Source organism: Danio aesculapii, chromosome 2 (genome assembly GCF_903798145.1).
Source record: "Danio aesculapii chromosome 2, fDanAes4.1, whole genome shotgun sequence".
Taxonomy (NCBI): domain Eukaryota; kingdom Metazoa; phylum Chordata; class Actinopteri; order Cypriniformes; family Danionidae; genus Danio; species Danio aesculapii.
The window spans coordinates 13,260,208-13,281,883 of NC_079436.1; the positions used below are offsets into that span (position 1 = coordinate 13,260,208).

Below are 21,676 nucleotides of genomic sequence, written 5' to 3' on the forward strand. Positions count from 1 at the left end.
GGAATTTACAACACATAAATTAAATATTTGTTTAATATTTTTGTGACCTAAAAAGTTTAATGCTGGTCAGTATTCACTTTCATTATATAAAGAATATTGAATTTGTTTTTTCATTTCTCCTTTAGTGGTAAGAAAAGGAAAGAAGGTCTCACATCATTAGACCTACACTGGGTAAATGATGATTAATGACATGGATTGGGCATGAACTGTCTTTTTTTAGTTTATTTATTGTTAAATACTGCAAAACAAACTAATGTTTTAATCTGTGTGTCAACTATATCTGACAGATAAAACTTTTTTAAAGATAAAATAATGAAATTAAATATAAATTAATTATTAAATATGAAGTTAATCATTTTGAAAAACATTGGTTGAAAATAAAAATTGAAATGACTGATATAACAGCCTTTTATTATTCATTATTTTCTTCAGCTCTTTTTGGTAGTCTTTGTTATTATTTTAGGCCAACTCAAAATACTGTTTTTTTCAGATTTGAGACTTTTAAAACTAATGTTAAAACAGCTTTGTCCGTGTTTGGACAAAAAGCACAGCATACACTCTCCAAACCCACTGGATAAGTCAAGCTACCTTTGACCTGTAGTGATCTTTATGGTAATTACAGGCTAATTGAGGAAACACGTGTCCAAGGCTTCCTGTGACCCCTATTAACATAAGATTGACAAAAATTATTGCTTGCCGTTTTGGTTCAATAAAGCAAGAGTTTCTCTTGGTTCAGCAGTTCCTTTTGAAGAGCTACTGGTTCTAGCAGAGACAAACTAGCTTGCATTTAATGTATTTAATAAAAACAACATTATGAAAAGCACTGAAACAGAACAAGAATGTTGCTTACCCCTTTACCCATGAGGCCATTGTTCTGTGGAAGGCCAATAAACTGGAAGGCAGCCTCTTGTATAAAGTAAGGGTTCAGGATTCGTATTTCTGAGGGTTCCCGGGGAACGTATCGCGCTACAGACTTCCAGAATCCCTCTGTTCCTTGCTACAGAAGATAAAAAAGAATAAAGAAAATCATTATATAGACAAATGTGCCTACACATCCAATTTTCACATCATGAAACATTTTTATATCATCTTACAACAGATGTGAAGAAACCATCTCTTCCATAATCATGAGTTCAGGCACAAAGCCTATAGGTGCCATCACTGCATACTGATGGCGCTAGCGTAGACAGTTTTCATTAAAAGTGAAGCAGGCCATCCAGGTTGGACAAGCCCACAGGAAACGGACAAATGAAATCCTGACCTCCACGAGCGCTCAGGGAGCCGCGGCCCCCAGCTTCTCCCATAACAATTACTCAGGAGACTTGCAGAGTGCCATAGCTCAGCAATTATTCAATCTGCGACCTGGCACTGAGATCATCAAGTATTAGCGTCCCGACTAGACGAGCTCAGCGAAGCCACGGCAGCACTGCTGGCAAACAGCCAGCCAGGTCAGCGGACTTAATGGGAGTCACCTGTTCAAATAAGCAGACTCTGCCTTTGATATAGTCCAACAATAGGCGCAGCTATTGAGTCGGACGCATGGCTTTGAAGCAGTTTTGGAGGGCCCCGCGCCCACAACAAGCCATGGCAAGAAAACATCATCTCTTCTGTCAACAGTAGGGTTTTGCTGAACAGAAGCAAAAATTCTGGGGAATGCTGCAACCACAAGCAGGTGTAAACAGGGAAAAACTCCACAACAACAATAAAATCTGGGTTTGTATACTGTATGTAGTTTTTGTTTTATTTTAAGTTTAAGACACAAAAGGCACAAAATAACATAGAAAAAAGACGTAATGACAAAGTAAAGACAAAACTAATGGGGACTGAAGGAGTCCTATTCTTGATAGGAGTGCGAAAATGATTAAAACAACTTAACTGTTGTAAAAACTCATGAATTAAGCAAATGGCCTATTTCTAAGTGTGCCTGAAGTGGATGTTTTGCTGATGTCAGAGCTGTGAGGTACTTCTGGCTGAAACAAAATACTGAATACAGGGTGGGGTTTTATTTTAATTGCTCCTAATCTCTATCTCTCGCTCACAGCAACAACAGTTGGAGAGGAGTGGTTAAGCGTATTGTTCTTTATTTCCAGCTGGGAATACTCATCCAGAGGCCTCTAGAGATTGATATGATCTAAGACCTGTGAAAAGATTATGCAAACCACCGAGGACCTCAAGGACAACACATACGAAGAGATGATGTCAACCATAGAGACCTTCTAGACGTATCCATAATCCTGGACCAGGCCGTATCTTTAGCAGATGCTGTGGCGGTCATTGAGGAGTGGAGAGCATGAGACTGATTCCTGAAAGAACTCACTGATGGATGAGTCTCTGCATTGATCCTGTGGGCCAGACTGTACACCTGCCATTTATCTACTCACACCTGCAGCTTCTCCACAATGGACGCCCAGCATTTCCAAACATCCGGCGCCTAGACTGCAGCTATGGAGAAGAAGTTTGGCCAGAGGAAAAATGGTTGTACCCAACTGAGCCTGGTTTCTTAAGAGTTTTTTCCCTTCACTTTCGTCAATTGGTGAAGTTTGTCCCTCGCCCCTGTCACCACTGGCTTGCTTGGTTTGGGACTTGAGGAGCTGCACATATCTCTGCATATGCTCTTCAGTGTTTGGACTTTCAGCAGTGGAAATTAAACCACACTGAACTGAACTAAACTGAACTTCAACTCTGAAAACTAGACTGACACGGTTTCAATTTACTAGAACTTCTGTGTTAAGCTGCTTTGACTCAATCCACTTTGCGCTAAAAAGCAATATAGAAATAAAGATAAATTGAATTGAATGCGTATTCTGTCCAAGCTTTCTCTGGATTAACTTGCACTCAGAAATTGTTCACCTCAAGAATAGAATTATGAGTAAAAGTTGGTAAATTTAGATTTCACCAAGTATTCTGCTAATTTATCCAACCTCTCATTCGAAAAAGATGGCAGCACATCTTGAAAATTAAATATGCTACGTATCAGATTGCGCTAACAGGATAAATTTTGATGTTGTGGGATGTAATGCAAGGAATAATATTGTCCTTACTTTCCCTGAACCCAACTCCAACCTACGAACTATTCAAATATAATGTTAGTAGCATAATTCCTTGGGTATGATTTAAAGTCAGGACTTTATATCACCAGACTTTGTCAGAATGGCAGTAAGCAAATATGATTAAAAACCCCAAGTTAACATACTCATAAGTTTTTGATTGACATATGCAGGTGCTTAATATAAATGTGGAGTATCCATTGATTGTGAACTGCAAGAAGCCTGTAAAATGAGTATTCTGATTTTACTTTTACATGCATATCACTCATATTAAGAAACTCATTCATAACATTTTGAACGTTATAATTTAATCACAATTAGCCATTTCATGATTCTTTTTTTAACGCCTCCATGAAGTTTTAACAATTTTCTTAAACCATGTAAAATATTAAACACTTTATATGTCTATAAATTTAATTAAAGATATTATGGAATGAACTTTCAGATTTTAATATTTAAAGGTTATTTTAAAAAGCTTTCTTGGACAATATTTTATTTCTTGAAGTAAGCAGTAAAGGCTTAATCTCTAAGCTGATCAGTATTTTTGCCAATTTATAGTCTTTTCCAGTTGACAGTCTCACCGGCAGCTGGTCTGCGGACCTTAATATTGAAATAGATCAAGATACAGCTCTGGACAGAGTTCATTACTCATCTATATGCGCACGTCACTGCCTCATTCAGTCTAACGTGGTTCACAGAGTACACTGGTCGAAATGTAGGCTCGCACGGATCGACCCAACTATTGATCAGGAGTGTGATAGGTGTCATTCAGGTTTAGGCACTTTAACCTATATGTTCTGGAGTCTGGACATGCCCAGCCCTTTCCTGATAATTATACATTACCCACTTCTGTGGCCTTACTTTACTTGCTACACGTGTACTTTTATTAAACTGGAAGAGCCCCAAGCAACACTCGCATGTACAGTGGCTGAAAGATGTTTTGTATTTTGTGAAACTAGAGAAGATTAGATAATCCCTTTAAAGGCATAACAGAACATTTGTTAAAATTTGGAAGCCCTTTTTATCTTATGTTAAAACTCTCCAACTGGATCTAGACTGATCACCCTTGCTAGCTCTTGACAATTATAATGCATAATTGTAGACATCTGCCTCGCATTAAGTTGTGTGTAATTGGGTTTTATTTTATTATTATTTTCATGTATTTATTATTTTAATTTATTATTTGTTTATTTATTTTTTTTGGTTTTTATATTTTTTTTATTATTATATAATCCAATATATACATGCAAAATGAAACAGAATGGTGAGTAGGGGTGGGGATTTCCTTTTTGGCTATAATTTCCTCATAGCAAACTAACGGTAAGAGGGGTGTGGTTAAAAATATTTTGTCTGAAGCCCTCAAACTGATGTAAACAGAGAAGGACTACCACTACGAACACAGAAGCAAAATGATCAGACTTTCTTTAAAGATTACCAATACAAACTAATTTTGTTTGGCTTAAATTCCACAGATTAATTGTTTACCTAAAGGATAACAGTGTGCGCTGGCAAAATAAACATTGTACATTTTGATTTCACACAGACTTTTTAAAGACCCCTGGATTCCCAATGTGTTTCCAGTACAATGAGAAGAATATACCGAATTCATCTTGCCAAGCTAAAGTACTGTATGCCTCCTTGCAGATTATGAAAGGATCTAAAATAGAGTACAAGTAAACAGACAGGAGATGTGCTGGCATTCAGCGGCAGTCCTGTTTGGTGTAAGAGTGATCAGTTGTTTGAAGAAGAAATAAAACAGGAAGTCTCTGATTGATACTTTTAAATGCGCTTAGAACAAGTAAGGAAGTCTCTGTAAAGTCTCCACATTCCTTCCACTGGTCAGGCATCTCAGAGATGGTAAGACTGTTTCCTTCTTAAAGGGCAGACTTAATACTGTAGGAGTTACTCTTGTGACTTACATAACTGAGCTGCTGTGGAAAAAAACAATAACATTCCTGGCTTGATGTAAAAATAAATGGCATCAAGACTACTATCAATCTGTCATCAAAATCATTTAGATTCTATGTAAAGCTCCTTTCAAACACCGCAAGATACTGTTCTGATTTGCTTGTCTATTCGTTCACAATATTATTAGATGTAAATTACTGAAGACTGGTGGAACTAATAGTCTCATAGGTTTGTTGAGGACTGTGACTTTTATAAGCAGCTATTAAACATCCCAGACAAACACTCTTGTGTTTAGTGGGACAATAAAACATTACATGTTTACCGGTTATACAATGGCTTGGAGACGAACAAGTTAGCCAAGTAAAAACTGCCGCTAATTACAAAGTTCCTTTAAAGGCAAGTCATTTCACTGAGTGGCCATCTCTGAAATGCTTCTCAGGCATGCAATTGTCTATCACTTTGAATAATGAAATTACTAATTACTAATGTCTTAGCATTTTTTTTATCTGTATGTGAGATCAAGCAGCTTACCTGTGACTGTGTTTACTGACAATAATCCTCTAGTGCAGGGGTTTTCAAACTTTTAGGACAAACTTTAATTAAGACGTGGAGTATGCATATATTAGAGGCATTATTGAAGTAAACACCACAATCAAACTATTACCGTCATGTAGGACTTTTAGCGGCATTTTGTGACAAGATTCACACACGCGGCTGTCAGTAAAGGACCGCACACACATGCATCACGAAATGCGAAGTTTTTTTCTTTAAATTCGACTTGCAGTATCAATAAAAACAACAATCTTCCACCAGTCCTTCATATTAGCGTCAAATACTCCAGTTTGTCACGGGGCATGAATGAAATGTTCATAAGTGAAAGTTAAACTGCCGAACTGCAGTTGAATTTGAAGATGAAACACCCCAAATTACATGAGACTCTGCAGGAAACGTGAATAGCCTGGTGACGCAATATTCAAAAAGCACTTCATGTAATTATATCACTGTCTTATTCAGATTAAGGCAAATAACTATTACTAATTTCCATGTAAATGTAGTCAGTAGTCTTCAAAGTAAGTGAAAGATCCAGAAGGGAATCCTGCCGATTGGATTCAGAAGGGCACTTTTTTTGTCAGACTGCTCACCGGTTTGCATTTCATTCATTCACCGCCATTAGTTTTAAAAAAACACCAGGTCATGTTCCACGTATGTTTTATGTTTGTTTTCGCTTTAGCTTTCTCTTCTCTTTCCCATTGTGTATTCTGTCCTGCCCAGGTGTGCGATCATTGGTCGAGAAGGCCATCACTCATCATCATGACGCCACTCGGAGCACCAATCAGGTGCTGGTCTGACCCATTTAAAAGGTGTTTGCTTGCGCTGATCGAGAGGACCACCAGATTAAGCACCAAACTCCTCGCTTGTGTCAACAAGCCTGTTCTTTCATGTTCGTATTCTTTCTATTGTTAGTTTGAATATTTCGAGAAGTTTAGTTAAGCATCGCATACGCTGAAGATTACGAGTTTGTTTCTACATTATTTCATTAGTAGGTTGGGGTTTAGTTAAGATTGTTTTGTTATATTTATTACTTTGTTTTGGCAACACTCCTGTTTTTCGCTCATTTAAATTACATTCCCAAATTCATATATTTATTGTTTAATATCATCTTTAATAAATTTATTTATTTATTAGTTATTTTTGTTTCACACATCAGTTTGTTGTGATTTCTCTTATTTTCACCCAGCACCAGTAGAAACTCACTTAATGTTATGTCTCATCCAATATAACAACAAACAGCAACACATCAAATTCTTTAAAACTGTTTGCAGAGCTTATGATAAAATGTCATATTTGGAATCACCAATTAAATTTAGCAAATGTCTAACAAATTAAATTTAGTATGTAAACGTTTGAATCAAACAAAAAAAAGCCTTTTTTTAAGGTTTCCCGATATAATGAACATGCATATCTAAAGGGAATGACATCACGACACAAACATCTTTTATGGCCATTTTTGGAGGACGCTTTCAGACATCATCTTGTCAATCAAACTATGTATTGTAATTACCAATAAACTTACGTGCTACACATTATAATACTCTCAATGTTTTGTCGAACTGGTTCTCTGAAGTAACTTGTTGTTAATGGCAAATCTTCAAAATGACAAGTGGTTGTTGTCATGTGATATACGTTTGAATGGCGGATGTGGGAATTCGTGAGGTCAGAAGGGACAGACTGCACCTAGCATTTGTTTTATAGTGTCGAGATAAAGATATCTTAACTTTTACATGCAGCAGTGCTCATTAATGTCAATTTCAGAGCAATAGACCAATCAGAAGTACTTGAAGGCAGGGAAAGCAATTAGCGCTTCTGTTTAGAGTAGCAAGTTGGGATCACATAACGCAACATTTGCGGAACCTTTTCTGTGTGCTCACGTTTTTAGATGCAAAGGTGCAATCTTTGTATATGGCTGCAAAGTTGTTGCACTGCTTTGGTCTTTTTGCCTAAATCAAGTAACTGGACTGACAAATCTGGACCAAATGTATTTGTCGACGAAGTGCATGAACTGAACTATGATCCCAGTACTGTAATGGTTCAGGATGAATACAAGTACCGTTTACATACTACATGATAGAACATCAGACACACAATGCCGTTTAAAGGTTTGGGGTCAATAATTAATAAATTAATTTAATGCTTTCTATGCACTCTTAGAGCATCTAATTACAGATTAGAAACAGCTGATAAACTAGGTTCAAATCATCACCCCAATAAATCAGCAGGAACCAACTACACAAGTGGTAATCAGTTGACATGAATCAACTTCAGATCAACACAATCAAACAATACAAATAAATAAAAATAAATAAATAAAACAGTTCAAAGAAACTCAAAAAAACAAACAAAAAAAAGCCTCCGACTTCTTCCTTAAATAATCAATGTTGCCACTCCAATTGTGCTCAATCTTTTCAATTTTCAGAAAGAGAAAAGTTGACATTTTATGGATACATTCACAAAATTGTCTTGCAACAGGGCTCTTAAGATCTTTTTCTTTTTATTGCACGTCTATGCATTGTAATCCTTTCCTTTAAATGGACGCAATTTTTCACCAACATAAAGGCTGTGAAGCACTTAATAGGAATATGCAGATGGTCTGCCAGAACATAATAGGACAAATAAGGGGTAACCGAAAACCCCAGAGCTAACAGCCAGGCCTCCAACACCACCACAACTTGCTACATTCAAGAACTTCTTCAATATTATCATGAATTATTTGACAATTTAACCTTTTGTAGATTTTCTTATTAGCAACTGTTTTCAAAGCACTGCACCAGCCCGATTCTGGTTTGCGTTACAATCCCACCAAAGTTAGACAAGGTCATTCTAAACATAGCTCCATTGTTGACATCTTCTACATTGGTTCTGCCTGGCTTTACTCCAGACCTCTCATTGGCATTCCAGGGAATCACAGCCAGGAGTGCAGAGAACGAAAAAGAGAGTGAGAGATACCCAGATTGATCACCTCTCCAAGCCCTCAAAACCACAAGTCGCCTACAGTGCAGCAACTTTAACAACTGCCACACTCTCGTCAAACAGGACGGCCCCTGTAACTGATCCATCCAATAAAGCAGCAGGTGAGAGAGGCCTCTCAATTCCCCAATGGAGTTCTAGCACGCCCCTTAACAAGCTTCCAGCATGGCCGGCGAGTGTTAAATCACTCCATAAAAATCACGGGCCACATCGGCGGCCTCTCTTTCCATCAGACGCTGGAAATGAGAGGTCAGGGTGAATGTTCAGCGGTGGGAAAACCTGCTCCTGGCTGCAGATGTGCGGTTGGAAAAATCTTCCCAGAAAACACTAGAGGAAGGTTTTGATAATGCCTACAAATATTAGCACTGATATGCAGTGCAGAAGTAATAACATCAAATTTCACACGAAGATATTTTCTTTCTTTTTAGTGATCATAACACAAGATGTGTTCACACTTGTAGTAAATGCATTAAGTCATGGTTCACTTTATATTCACACTGTCATTTTAAAAACTGTTGCCGACACCCGACAGATATTTGGCATGCTAAATATATGAACCTGTCGGCGATTCAAAATCATGCCGTGTGAAACGTATTTTGATTGAAAGTAACATTGACGATTACCTACAGCCAATGAGAGAGCAGCATCCACTGTTATGGGTATCTGCAGGCCAGTGGGAGGTTGAGGGAGAAGTTAAAGAGCCCCTATTATGGGTTTTTGAAAATGACCTTCCATGAAACGTCTTAGCAACGAATCTTTAGCCGTGTCAGCAATACGTCAATAGAGAACTCAAGCCCCACCCATTTGTTGCATGCACAGACCCAGGGAAATTGAAACCCCTGGCCCCGCCCACAAACACAGAAGCAGACCCTGTTTGAATCATGTCGCAAAGACATTGTGATCTGAAGTGTGAGGGAAAGTTAGTGTTATTTTCCCTACCCAAAGATGAGGCTGTGAAGAGTCAGTGATTGAAGTTTATTTTTGCAAAAATACCTCAGCATTATAGCCTCAGCTTTGTGCTGTGTTCCTGTCATTTTTCTGATGAGTGCTTCAGCAATCTACACACTTACAATGGTGCATTCATCAGATATTTATTAAAGGAAGGACCAGAAAAGACTATTGATGTATGGGACTTTGTCAGAGCTTGACAAGAACTTTACAGTACACAGTTCATGGATCAGTTTCTTCCTCCATTTCACAAGTGTAAGTAACTTGTAACCACTAGTAGTAACCAGTAGTAACTAGTAGTGCTTGTAACCACTCCATGCGGCTTGTACTGTATCAAGATAACTCTTTTTATTCTTATATCACATCTGAAACCATGTTAAAAGCGCGATGCGTGCCGCTTTGTTAATGGATTTAAATGTGTTTGTGTGCTCGCGATCCACTGCCGTTTGTCGTTACTATGGCCACCATCAGCTTCAACTACACACGTGGTGGTCAGGTTTCAAAATAGTTCAGCTTTTGCCACTGTGTAGATTAATACTGAATGTGTGTCATGGTTAGGAACAGTGCAATATGTTGGTGTTTAACAGCATTGCTTTAATGCACTCCTGCGTTGGGCTCACACATACACTCTGACTACTTCAAAATTGCTGATAAGCCATGGTGGCCATTTCTCTCTGCCTCAAGCAGAAAGCAGTCAATCAATCGCAATGGACTGATTCATCGGACCAATCAGCACAGACTAGCATAGCGCTAAGGAGGGGTTTGGGAACAAATGAATCACTAAATTAATTGTATAGGAGTCGTTGGGATAATTAGGTAAAATGAAAGTGTTTTTTTGACCAGTCAGACTGTTGTTGGAGACCCCCAAAACCAAAATATGACCTTTTTAATGCATAATAGGGCCTCTTTAAAAGGGCTTCATTTTGGTTTATTTGGACCCAAGAAATGGAGGAAAAACTAGTGGAAATTTGGCAGGAGCACCTGTGTCTGTTTGACATGTCATCTGAGCAATACACAACCAGATCGAAAAAGAAAAAAAGTTGAAGCAAATTTGCTAATTCTCTTCAAATGCCATGTGAGCAAAATATGTACATTTTCTACCCCACTAAAGGCTTCTTTCTCGCTATGTAGTTACTAACAAAATATATGAGGTCATGTAGTACACCTCACGTTGTTTTCATGTCACTTCTCGTATATGTTTGGTTGTGAGACATAGTTTGCAGAGGGAGACAAAGTTGTCGGCGATTCTTGCTATTGTAAGGAAGTCATGCAGTGCAAAAACCCTTGTTGCAGATGCATCTTGCAGTGTAAACACAGCAGTGACGGAAATCTACCCCGGATAGTCATGTAGTGTGGAAACGTCTGTGATGCCACTACTTTGAAAGTCGTGCAGTGTGAACTTCTTGCAATATTTCGATTTTACAGTCATTACTTCAGACTCGACCACTTTTTGACATGCATACTGGGTCAAACATAGCTGAAGTTTTAAAAGCAGCTATTCATGAGTGGGGATTTGAAAGGGCTAATCACGGCATTGCTGACATTACTGACAACATGCGCAACATGGACGTAGCAGTAAGAGAAGCCGGATTGACGCCTCACATTAAGTGTTTTGCTCATACAATTAATCTTGCATCGCAAGCAGGTTTGAAAGTTCCCCTGTTAGTCGATTGCTTGATCGAATGAGAAAAGCCACTGCAACAGCTGTGCTCGTGACAAAGCAAAAGACGCTTAAGATTGCATCACACAAGCTTATCATGGATGTTACTACACGATGGAACAGCTCAATGGATATGCTGGAGCGCTACATCAAGCAACAATCTGCAATAATGGCAACTCTTTTGAGCACAGAGGTACGCAAAAATTCACATCAACTTGATAGCGGCGACATCAGTGACGCCGAAGAAATAATAAACCTGCTTAAACTGCTGAAAAGGCCACGACTGTCCTGTCTGATAAAAAGACGTCCACCCTGTCAATCATCATGCCCTTAAAATCTATGATAGTACAGAGCATGAAACACAACGAGAAGGATTCCACAACTATGGCCAACATGAAGACAGCAATTCATAAAAAAAAAAACTCTCAGCTGACTACCTGAAAATGTAGTTAAAAAAAACCTGCATGTGACCAAGCAAAGACCTAAGCTCTTACTGTTAAATTCACTTGAATATATTTAATTTTTTTATTTTTGCACCTATAGTTCTTTAAGTTGTCCCTTAATTGTTTCTGTCATTTCAATAGTATTTTATAAAAAAAAAAAAAAAAAAATTATTTTATTTTGCAGAGACAGGCCTATTTAATTTATTTTCTTAAAGAAGGTTGAGTTTAAATAAGTTTAAAGAAAAGAAATGCATTTAAAATTGTTCTCTAGTAATTTTTGGTATAAATGTTTTATTTGCATTTCAGTTTAATTTTCAATTTTTATTCCAAATACCGTGATGCATATGGAATCATGAACATTATATTGTGATACACATTGTATTGTGAGCTGAGTGTCTCGTTACACCCCTTCTCTTTCGTATTATTAGTTTTCACTTAAAATGTATATTTAATTTCAGTTGATGGAAATCGTTTTTGATAGTTTACTTTACAAAAACACAGCATGAAAAATGACTAAGAATAAACATACAAGTACATGCAAGCTTTTTAAACAACTTCTGCATTCCTTAAGGATATGAAACTGTATCCATGTAACTCAATGCTCACTCCTTGCAGACGAGTAAAGAAAAAAAAAAGTATTGCTTTGATCAGGTTTACACCTGACATGGTCCGATTCGATGAGAAACCCCTGAACCAGGACTTCCCTTCAAAAATGATGTCCAAGGAAATCTTATCTGGTCATGGAGGACCAACAGGTTGTGAATAGACCATTCCACAGGTGCTCAAAATAAGAAAAAAATAGCCAAGGGCTTCTTTGTATTATGCAAATGTAAATGTTCTCAAAAATAGTCACAATCTTTTCTCTGCATCTTTCCAGATACCCCATGCGTGCTTAGGAATACATGGGCTATTTTGGAAAAAAAAAGTTTCCTGTTTATCTTTAGGGTTATATTTAAAAGGTCAATAAACTTGGGAGGTACACCGTTAAAGTGAAATGATCTGTTTTTATGGTGTGTGCTCTAGCCGACTGAGCTGCAATTCTAGAGGCTCAGGCTCGCTGTCGGACAGATGTTGTTCTTGCTGCTCTAGTTGCCATGCTCTGAATGCCTATAAACATATCAGGCTGGATGACGAATCTGGCTGTGACATTTCAACATGCAAATTTATACCACCACTGTTAGAGCCCAAGCCTGATAAGTGTAAACCTGCGCTGGCGAAGCATTACACCCCTGAGCGCTGTATGATTCATACGAACTTCAGTTTGTATATAAAGCACTGAAGGTTTACTCTGAGGGCCCCAGCCGAAATTAGCACATTTCGTGAAGCACTCATCCAGAGCAGGTCAGGTTCATGAAATCTCGATTCAGCTGCTCTTGACCGGGTCAGGAATCCAAACTCTATAGCATACTCAGATGACACTTCTTTTGTTTCGCAGGAATCTGAACTATTTGCTCATTTTTGTCGTCTTTGTCCTGGTTTTGACCTTTGTCTGACATGAGAGCTGTCCTTTCTGAACACAGTTGGGTCATCCAATGTATGGACTTTGCACATTTACACTTTATATGGCCGCAAACAGGTCAACTGACATCACTCAGGCATCGGTGGGGAAAAAAGACTGTTAGAAGGCAACCAAAAAGTGTTTGAAGGCAAAATATGTCAAAAAGAAGCCAATTAGATACATGCTCATATTTAATAACTCAATATAGATATGGTTAAAATTAGGGATGTTCAGATCCGATCACGTGATCGGAAATTGGGCGTGATCACGCGGATTCAGACTCGATCGGAATAAGACGTTACGTATTCTGATTTTTTTTAAACACATCTATAGTTAGACACATGAGTAGACACAGAGTTAGACCTTTATCTTGACTTCACAAAGAAACAGCAACCCGTGCGGCATGACATCACTTTGTTGCAGAGATGCTATTGGTTAAATATAGGCAAAGTAAGCAGCTTGAAGCAGAAAGCATGAGAATGTCTGCGGTCTTAAACTATTATGAAGTTGAGGATAACAACATTACCATAGCAAACTGTGAGTATGTAAACTTGTGGTATTAGAGGTGCTATTTGTTTTTATATTCGATTTTTTAAATATATTTACTGTTGCACTATAGTGAAGAATTTATGTTATTTATTACTTGACTTTTCAAGCAACCTCACAGAAGTGCTAACAGAGTTGTTGAATGTTAAAATAAGATGAATTAAATAAAAAAATAAGAAATATCTTGGATCCGTTTTTTCGCTCTTCTTTATTCTTTTTTTTTTATGTATTATGTAGAACTATCGGATTAGGTTTCAGTATCGGTAGATACTCAAAATCAAATCAGTCAGACTCGAGGGAAAAAAAATTTTTTTTGGGACATCCCTAGTTAAAAATGAACCAAGATCACAATCTGTTTGTTAAAAAATAATATCAGAATCAATTCAAGAAAGAATTGTTATTAGGGTTCCACGATATTGGAACAAAAATAAACTTTGCGATATTATTTTATTTTGCGATATATATTGTGACATGAATACAATTTCACTAGATGAGTTGAATAATTGGTTAGAAAGAATTTAGAATTTTAGTTTGATTGGGATGATTCTGTAGGGAAGAGCATTTGTATGAAGTATAACAAAAAACCTACAAGCATAGATTATTTCCATAAAGAAAAAGATACAAATGAAAAAAAAAACAGCATTTTATTGTTTTCAGAGGAGTCGAACTGTATTAAGGTATATAGTAATTGAATAATCAAATGTAAAATAATACTGCATAGTCTTAGTTTTATAAACAATTCAATAGAATTCATCATTATCAATTTGTCAAAGTTCGGTACAGTTTCTTGTGCCTGAATGCTTTTAAAACCCTCACAGTCATAGGCCTCAAAAAACACTTGCGAAATGATAAATATTAATCCAGATTCAACATTGCGTATGCTCGCGATGTGACTATTGTGAATGATCACATTGCGAAATCAATGCTGAAATTATATATTGTGCAGCCCTAATTGTAATGCATTTTGAAAATCTCAGAAGTGATCCAAATTAGATTTTTTTGCCACAGCTCTAATAATGACAGTAGTAAAAAATAAATAGATCAGGTGTTAAGAAACACCATCCAATCATAGTGAATTTCTGCAATTTCTGCAATTCAGCACCCCAGACAGGCCATGTTTATTTTAAAATGTACACAACATATTCAGTATTAAGACCTTGACTAAGCTGACCGGAATTTTTTTTTTTTTTTCAGAATCAGAAAGAGCTATATTGCCTCTCATATTTATTTGCATGGTTACTTGTTTTCTTGACAGAAGCTTTCGCAGTGCAACAGGTCAAACAGATATAAAGAAATTTAAAAGGAAAATAAAATTTGTATAATTTGATAATAAATTTATTAAATACAAATTATATATAAAGTAGCCACAATTCAACTGTCGGGCCAGTGTGAGCCAGGGCTTTTATCGGGCTGGGCCAATCACCCGGGAGGTTGAGCAGTGAGGTCGTGATCATGTCGCGTTTCCACTGTCAGGCCAATAACTTGCAGCGCAGCATGCAAACCCCGCCCCCAGAATGCCCCACGATTCAAACGTCACACACCTCACACATCGCATCTTCACGAAACGGTTAAAATGGAAGCAACTGAAACAAACAAATTACACATTACTGTACAGCATTACATTATTATGTCTATACACATAGGATTTTGTATTTTCATTCATTATATTTGTTTACTTGCATACTTTAACATAACCCAGCGTAACATCCATAATATAAAACCACAGAATTTATCCATTAATAACTCTATAACTCTAACATTATAAAATGTTTTTTATAACATCCTTGTTTCAGCAGAACGGTATAGCTAGACTGATTCTCCCCATAGGATAATTACGATTTAAAATATTAAATATCCGTCTGATAAAGCTCTACATTTAAAATTTATTTTTTACATTTTACCATGTCATATAAAAACAATCATTTGTTCGAGGATACATTTTTTACGTGCAGTTCTTCCCAAGTGGTTTATAGAGCAGTACAGGACTGGATGACAGAAAGGAATTGAAAAGGTAGTTTCTGATGGTTTTGCTCACCCAAAATGTTCTGTTTGCAAGATTTGATTAATATCATCATATCCAAATACTTTAGAAACAATATTTCAAAACTCCCTTGTTGTTGATTATTGTTTTTAGAAAATATCTAAAGTCTCTTTTTTAGATTTGTAAAATGACTTAAAACGATTTCATTTATTTGTATTGTATATACCTACATTGTTATAGCTTTTGTTTGTTTTATAAAGGTTTATTTAATTTGTTTTCATGATATCCGATATTTGTAATTCTTTAAATGATTTCAGTAGCCTATAGCTTATTTTATCTAGATCTATGACACTACTAAAGTGGACACGTAATGTGTAAGTTTTATGCCTTTCTGTTGTATTCATATATTGTATTATCTCCAAAATATAGGAAGGAAGGAAGGAAGGAAGGAAGGAAGGAAGGAAGGAAGGAAGGAAGGAAGGAAGGAAGGAAGGAAGGAAGGAAGGAAGGAAGGAAGGAAGGAAGGAAGGAAGGAAGGAAGGAAGGAAGGAAGGAAGGAAGGAAGGAAGGAAGGAAGGAAGGAAGGAAGGAAGGAAGGAAGGAAAGGAAGGAAGGAAGGAAGGAAGGAAGGAAGGAAGGAAGGAAGGAAGGAAGGAAGGAAGGAAGGAAGGAAGGAAGGAAGGAAGGAAGGAAGGAAGGAAGGAAGGAAGGAAGGAAGGAAGGAAGGAAGGAAGGAAGGAAGGAAGGAAGGAAGGAAGGAAGGAAGGAAGGAAGGAAGGAAGGAAGGAAGGAAGGAAGGAAGGAAGGAAGGAAGGAAGGAAGGAAGGAAGGAAAGAAAGAAAGAAAGAAAGAAAGAAAGAAAGAAAGAAAGAAAGAAAGAAAGAAAGAAAGAAAGAAAGAAAGAAAGAAAGAAAGAAAGAAGAAAGAAAGAAAGAAAGAAAGAAGGAAGGAAGGAAGGAAGGAAAGAAAGAAAGAAAGAAAGAAAAAGAAAAAGAAAGAAAGAGAAAGAAAGAAAGAAAGAAAGAAAGAAAAAGAAAGAGAAAGAGAAAGAAATAAAGAAAAAAAGAAAAAAGAAAGAAAGAAAGAAAAAGAAAGAAAGAAAAAAGCCACTCGCAGTAACGACAGAGCCGTTCTCGCTCACACACACACACACACATGCATCTAAACGTGCATGTTTCATGCACAAACACACACAAAATTACTGGAGGCTGTGTCTTTAATATGGTGTACAGATTATTACGCAATATTGAAACCCCAAGGTGGACGCGGCAAAGAAATATCACTTATTAAATTAAAACTACTTTAAGTATTATTTTATGCAACAGCCTTAAATTTAAAAGAGAAACATAAGGGTGATCTTAAGCAAAAGACCCCAAGCCTATAATGTGTTTTAATATAATATCTTAAACTGACCAGTAGCTATGCTTTTTCTTTCTCTTATTTATTTATTTTTTGGCACATGTACTCTTGTGTAATAGGAAAACTAGTTTAATTGCAGTGCACACCATCTTGTAAACTCAGTTTCTGCTTTTACTCCGCCATGAAGCCCCAGCCGGCTCGCTTTGGCCATGGTCTTCGGCAGGTTAAAAATGCCGGCTGCTGGCCCAGAGAAAGCCCTGGACATGACTATGGAAGCGCGACTGGCCCTGGCTCTCCTCCCTTTAGGTGCGACAATGGAAACACGGTTAATGTATATTACTATAGATCAGAGGTGCCCAAAGAAGGGCCCGCGGGCAAAGCAAAAAGTACGACAGCATCTTATACTTTTGAAAATCTCGCTGATCACTTCATTCAGGCACTCATTTACTGTATGTTGTTATATTCATACTGGAATGCTGATGTAAGATGATGTAACATCTGTGTTTGTGTAACATCTGTGACTGCTTGCTTGCTTTCATCCCTTTCCCTTTTATTCTATCCCTTTTATTGTATTCTATTCAGTCATCCAAGACTAAAACTACCCTTAACACGTCACTAGCACTTAAAAAAATAAATAAATAAAACTCAAAAGTACGCCAGATAATCACAAGTGACTATTTGGCTAACTTGAAAGAATAAAGGCTATCTGTTGGCATGTTTAGAAGCAAACATCCACATGTTCGCTTGTCAACCTCTAGCTTGCTGCCTCATTTGGGTCAAAAGGAGAGAGGACACCTGCATCAAACTCTAAAAACAGACAGGTTACTACAGAAACAGCACTACAAAGGGCAGGAAAATGCTGACTCTGAATCAATCCACAAAGAGATCTAAGTGCTGAAAACAAATCAAAAGCCATGAAAGAAAACTGACAAATAAAGAAAGCTGTTTCCACTTGCATTGTTTCAAAATCAATATAACACCAGCTGATTCGAATGTTATCACTCGATTGAATGGGCGTTATGAGCTGATAGATATGGGCCTTCTGCACCTACTGGTAGGCTCAAAAGAATGTTATTATCCATTCACATGATTAATCAGCTGTGGCTGGAAATTAACAAGAATTATTTATATTAATTTTTAAATTTTCCCTTAATTGTATTTTATTAATGTCTACCCCTACCCCAACCCTAAACCCAACCTTCACAGATTTGTAAAAACAGATCTGGATCTGGAGTCTTTTCTATTAGTATAGGTCATTAACCACAAAAATTATTTATATTATTTATTAAATTTCTCATTAATTGTTTTTGATTAACGTCCACCCCTACCCCAACCGTCACAGTAATGTAAAAACAGATCTGGATCTACAGTCTTCTCTATTAGTATTACTGATTAACCATGAAGATGGATGATAACAGCCTTCTGAGCCTACCACTAGGCACAGAGGGCCCCTACTGGCCCATTTCTCTCAGCTGATAACCACTCATAACGCCCATTCAATTGAGCGATAACATTCAAAGCGGGTGATTATACCCAGAATATTTTTCATTATTTATCAGTATTGCCAAACATTATCTTCTTCAAGTGGTCTGTCAATCAAAGAATGACTCATTTAGAGAAGTTTTGTTAATTGAATCAACTGATTCATTGCACAGATCACATATAATGACTCGTTTATAAATTAGTCACCAATATGTTTTAATAAAAGGGAGGTGATATCAACAAATATTCAGAGTGTTTCTGAATCAAATATATTAAATGGCTATTTGACAAAATAATTTCCATATTATATTACCAGGGTCATACAGAATCTGCGTACATATTTAGCTATTTCTGCGCAGAATTTTGTACAAAACCTGCGGATATATGTGGAATGATTTTGGGAGTATCGTAACTAAATACTTAATATATGAAATAAAAATGATACGGTTTTAACTTATTATTTAATTAAATAAGTAATTTAATTACTTATTTTTTACAATGCAAATCCATTTAGATCCCCTTATTTGGTAAAAAAGCAGGTCTTTCATATAATAGATCTACTTAAAGACAGAAAATATTACTTTACAGATTATATTGTAAATAAATCATATGAACATTTTCATATTGGTCAATAATGTTACTGAAATTAATTTAACACAAGTTAATAAATAGACTCCATGATTGGCAAAAAATCTGTGGAAATCTGCAGATTTCTGCACACGCAGATTCAGTGTGGGCCTAATTATTACTACTTAATGCCTTTTTTGTCCTCTCTGCTTTCATTGTAGTCAAAGATTGGCAAGGATTGTTTTTAAATTCCACTGGATGAGTAAACGATGACCAACTTTATTTCTGTGCCTGAACTATCCCTTTAAGAGCTTGCAAATGTGCCATGAGTAATCTTTCCTGAAGGTTTCTTGAGTAAACAAAGGCACGCTCTCTACAGGCGTCAACAGAGATAAAGTCATGTACACACAGTGTACTCCAGGACTTGCATTTTACCATACAAATAAAGCTACTACAGACTAAACCACAAAATATAACCATTAAACAAGGACATGCAACACCCCGACACTAGGAATGTAACTTCAATAAAAACCAAAGCAGGAGCCTGAAGGAGAAGTGACACACTTTTGCCTCATCTTACCATGTAAGGCTGAAATAATAAGGGATTAAAACGTATGGAAGAAGAAAGTGATGGGTAAATACGTTCAGAGGACAGAAGCCTGAGGATTACCTAGTCAACGGTATTCTGAATGAAAATAATTATCGTGGGAGCCGCGTGCTCCTCTGCGACCTCCGGGACTCGTTAATTCAGCATGCTCTTATCGCACATGACGGCTGGCCCTTTGCCAATTTTCAAATTAGGCTCCTTCACAGGTTTTTACTTCAGTGACCTCTGAGGCGTTAATCCATTTTGAATGACTAAAACAGGTGAAAGCAAGAGAAAAGAGCACATTTCTGGAGAAGCCAGAACAAATCTGAGTTCTGTTGAGTGGCCAGTGCAAAAAGAATGGTAGAGCTTCAAACCAACTCAATGACAAGAGAAACAATTTTATTAATTAGTATTAATAGTATTAATATTAATAATTTATTAAGCCTGGGATACACAAAGTCGATGTCAAAGATAGAGCTGTGATGTCGCCTAGTATGGCTATATGTCTGGTCATGCCTAGACCAAAAAACTGCATGTGAACACCAAACATATGGCAGCTGCTTGAAACGAGAACATGCAAGATAAAATGAGAGGATGCAGGTAACAGTAGTCTGTCATTCCACAAAAGAAAAGTAGAACTAGTGTTGCAAATATGCAAACTAGCCTGACAGACGCTCAATGTCACCAAGTCACTTGCATGCAGGCATGGTATAGTGCCTCATCTACAGGCGTTTTATTTTACACAAAAACATCTATAAGGTTTAAAGATTTGTCTGGTAAAGAAATATATCCGGTGAGCAGAAAGTTCTGTAAATTGTTCAGCAGGTCAGAGAAGCCAGACCGAGTTGATCTGTCCTGTGTTAACAATTCGACATACACTACCTGCACTGTAAAAATTGATTTCCTACTTCGATTTATTGCCTTGTTTCTAGTACAAATATCTAAAAATTCTTATATCACTAAGTATTTTCTGGACAAGCAAAACACATCGTCTTGTTTTAAGAAATAATATGCCAATATTAAGTGAGATTTTCCTTAAAACAAGCTAAATAATCTGCCAATGGGGTAAGCAAAATAATCTTATGTCAAAGGGAAAAACAAGATTATTTTGCTAAGTGGCAAGTGTGAAGTACTGTGAAAATGACATTTGGATTCTGTTCACCGGTTGTATGTGCAGCACTGCTTTTGGTTTATCTTTGTGGAATGACAATAAAGACTAGAGAAAGATATATCCTCACGCACAGCTGCAGAACAGAAGTTCTTATTTCAGTCGACCACCATTCTTTGGATGTGTTCATGTGCAGCTTCTTGGTTTCAATGGGACAAGATGCAGCCACCATAAGGCGACAACAGTCAGTTTTTGGTAAAAATGGTATTTCAACTCTGCCTTGTTTAGGTTTGTATGTGCAGCATTAGTTCTGGTTTATCTTTGTGAAATGGCAAAATAGACTATAGAAAGATACATCCCGCTCACAGCTGCAGAACAGAAGTTCTTATTTCAGTCGCTTGCCATTTCTTGGATGTGTTCATGTGCAGCTTTTTGGTTCCTATGGGACATGATGCAGCCAACACAAAGCGACAACACAGTCAGTTTTGTGACCGCTTGTTCTTTGGACTTGGTGTGTGCCAGGATTAACATGTTTGGTGTCATGAAGTTTTTGGTTCTATGTCTCTGCCAACCCGTAAAGGAACCAACTTTTGAAAGAGGAGTAAAAAGTCTAATGCTCTAAATCTCATGCCTGCAGCACTCTATATAACTAATAATGTGCTGTAAGAAATGAGTCTTCCTCGATCCAGCTTCCAGTCTTATTGGTGTGTTGATGCTCATGTCCCAAAAAGGCAGAATTATTATAGAAAAGAGAAGTCAACAGTTTGTTGTCTCTGCATCTTGACCAAATGGTAACAAGTGTAGAATGAAGATGGGTGTGGTGCACAGAGAACCATCTCATGAATAGTGTGGAAACTGCATTAACAGAGATAGAGAGCACAGCTGGGTCAATTGCCAAGGAGCAACTTCATTAACATCTAAAGGCAAGTCTAAAGGCAAAATCTAAAACCGTATAAAAGGTTTGAGTTTAAGAATGTTCAGGGTTCATTCTGACTTCAATACTGTACTTTGAGAC

The 21,676-nt window shown here is 37.1% G+C and overlaps 1 protein-coding gene across 6 annotated transcripts in view; it reads right to left on the reverse strand.

Moving 5' to 3' along the window:
* st3gal3b (ST3 beta-galactoside alpha-2,3-sialyltransferase 3b) overlaps nucleotides 1-21,676 on the reverse strand; it is a 136,480-nt gene that overhangs the window by 17,394 nt on the left and 97,410 nt on the right. For all 6 annotated transcript variants that reach the window (XM_056473184.1, XM_056473175.1, XM_056473170.1 and 3 more), the window contains one exon: nucleotides 851-997. In XM_056473184.1, coding sequence (XP_056329159.1) covers nucleotides 851-997 — 147 coding nt within the window. The remainder of the gene's footprint in view (nucleotides 1-850; nucleotides 998-21,676) is intronic.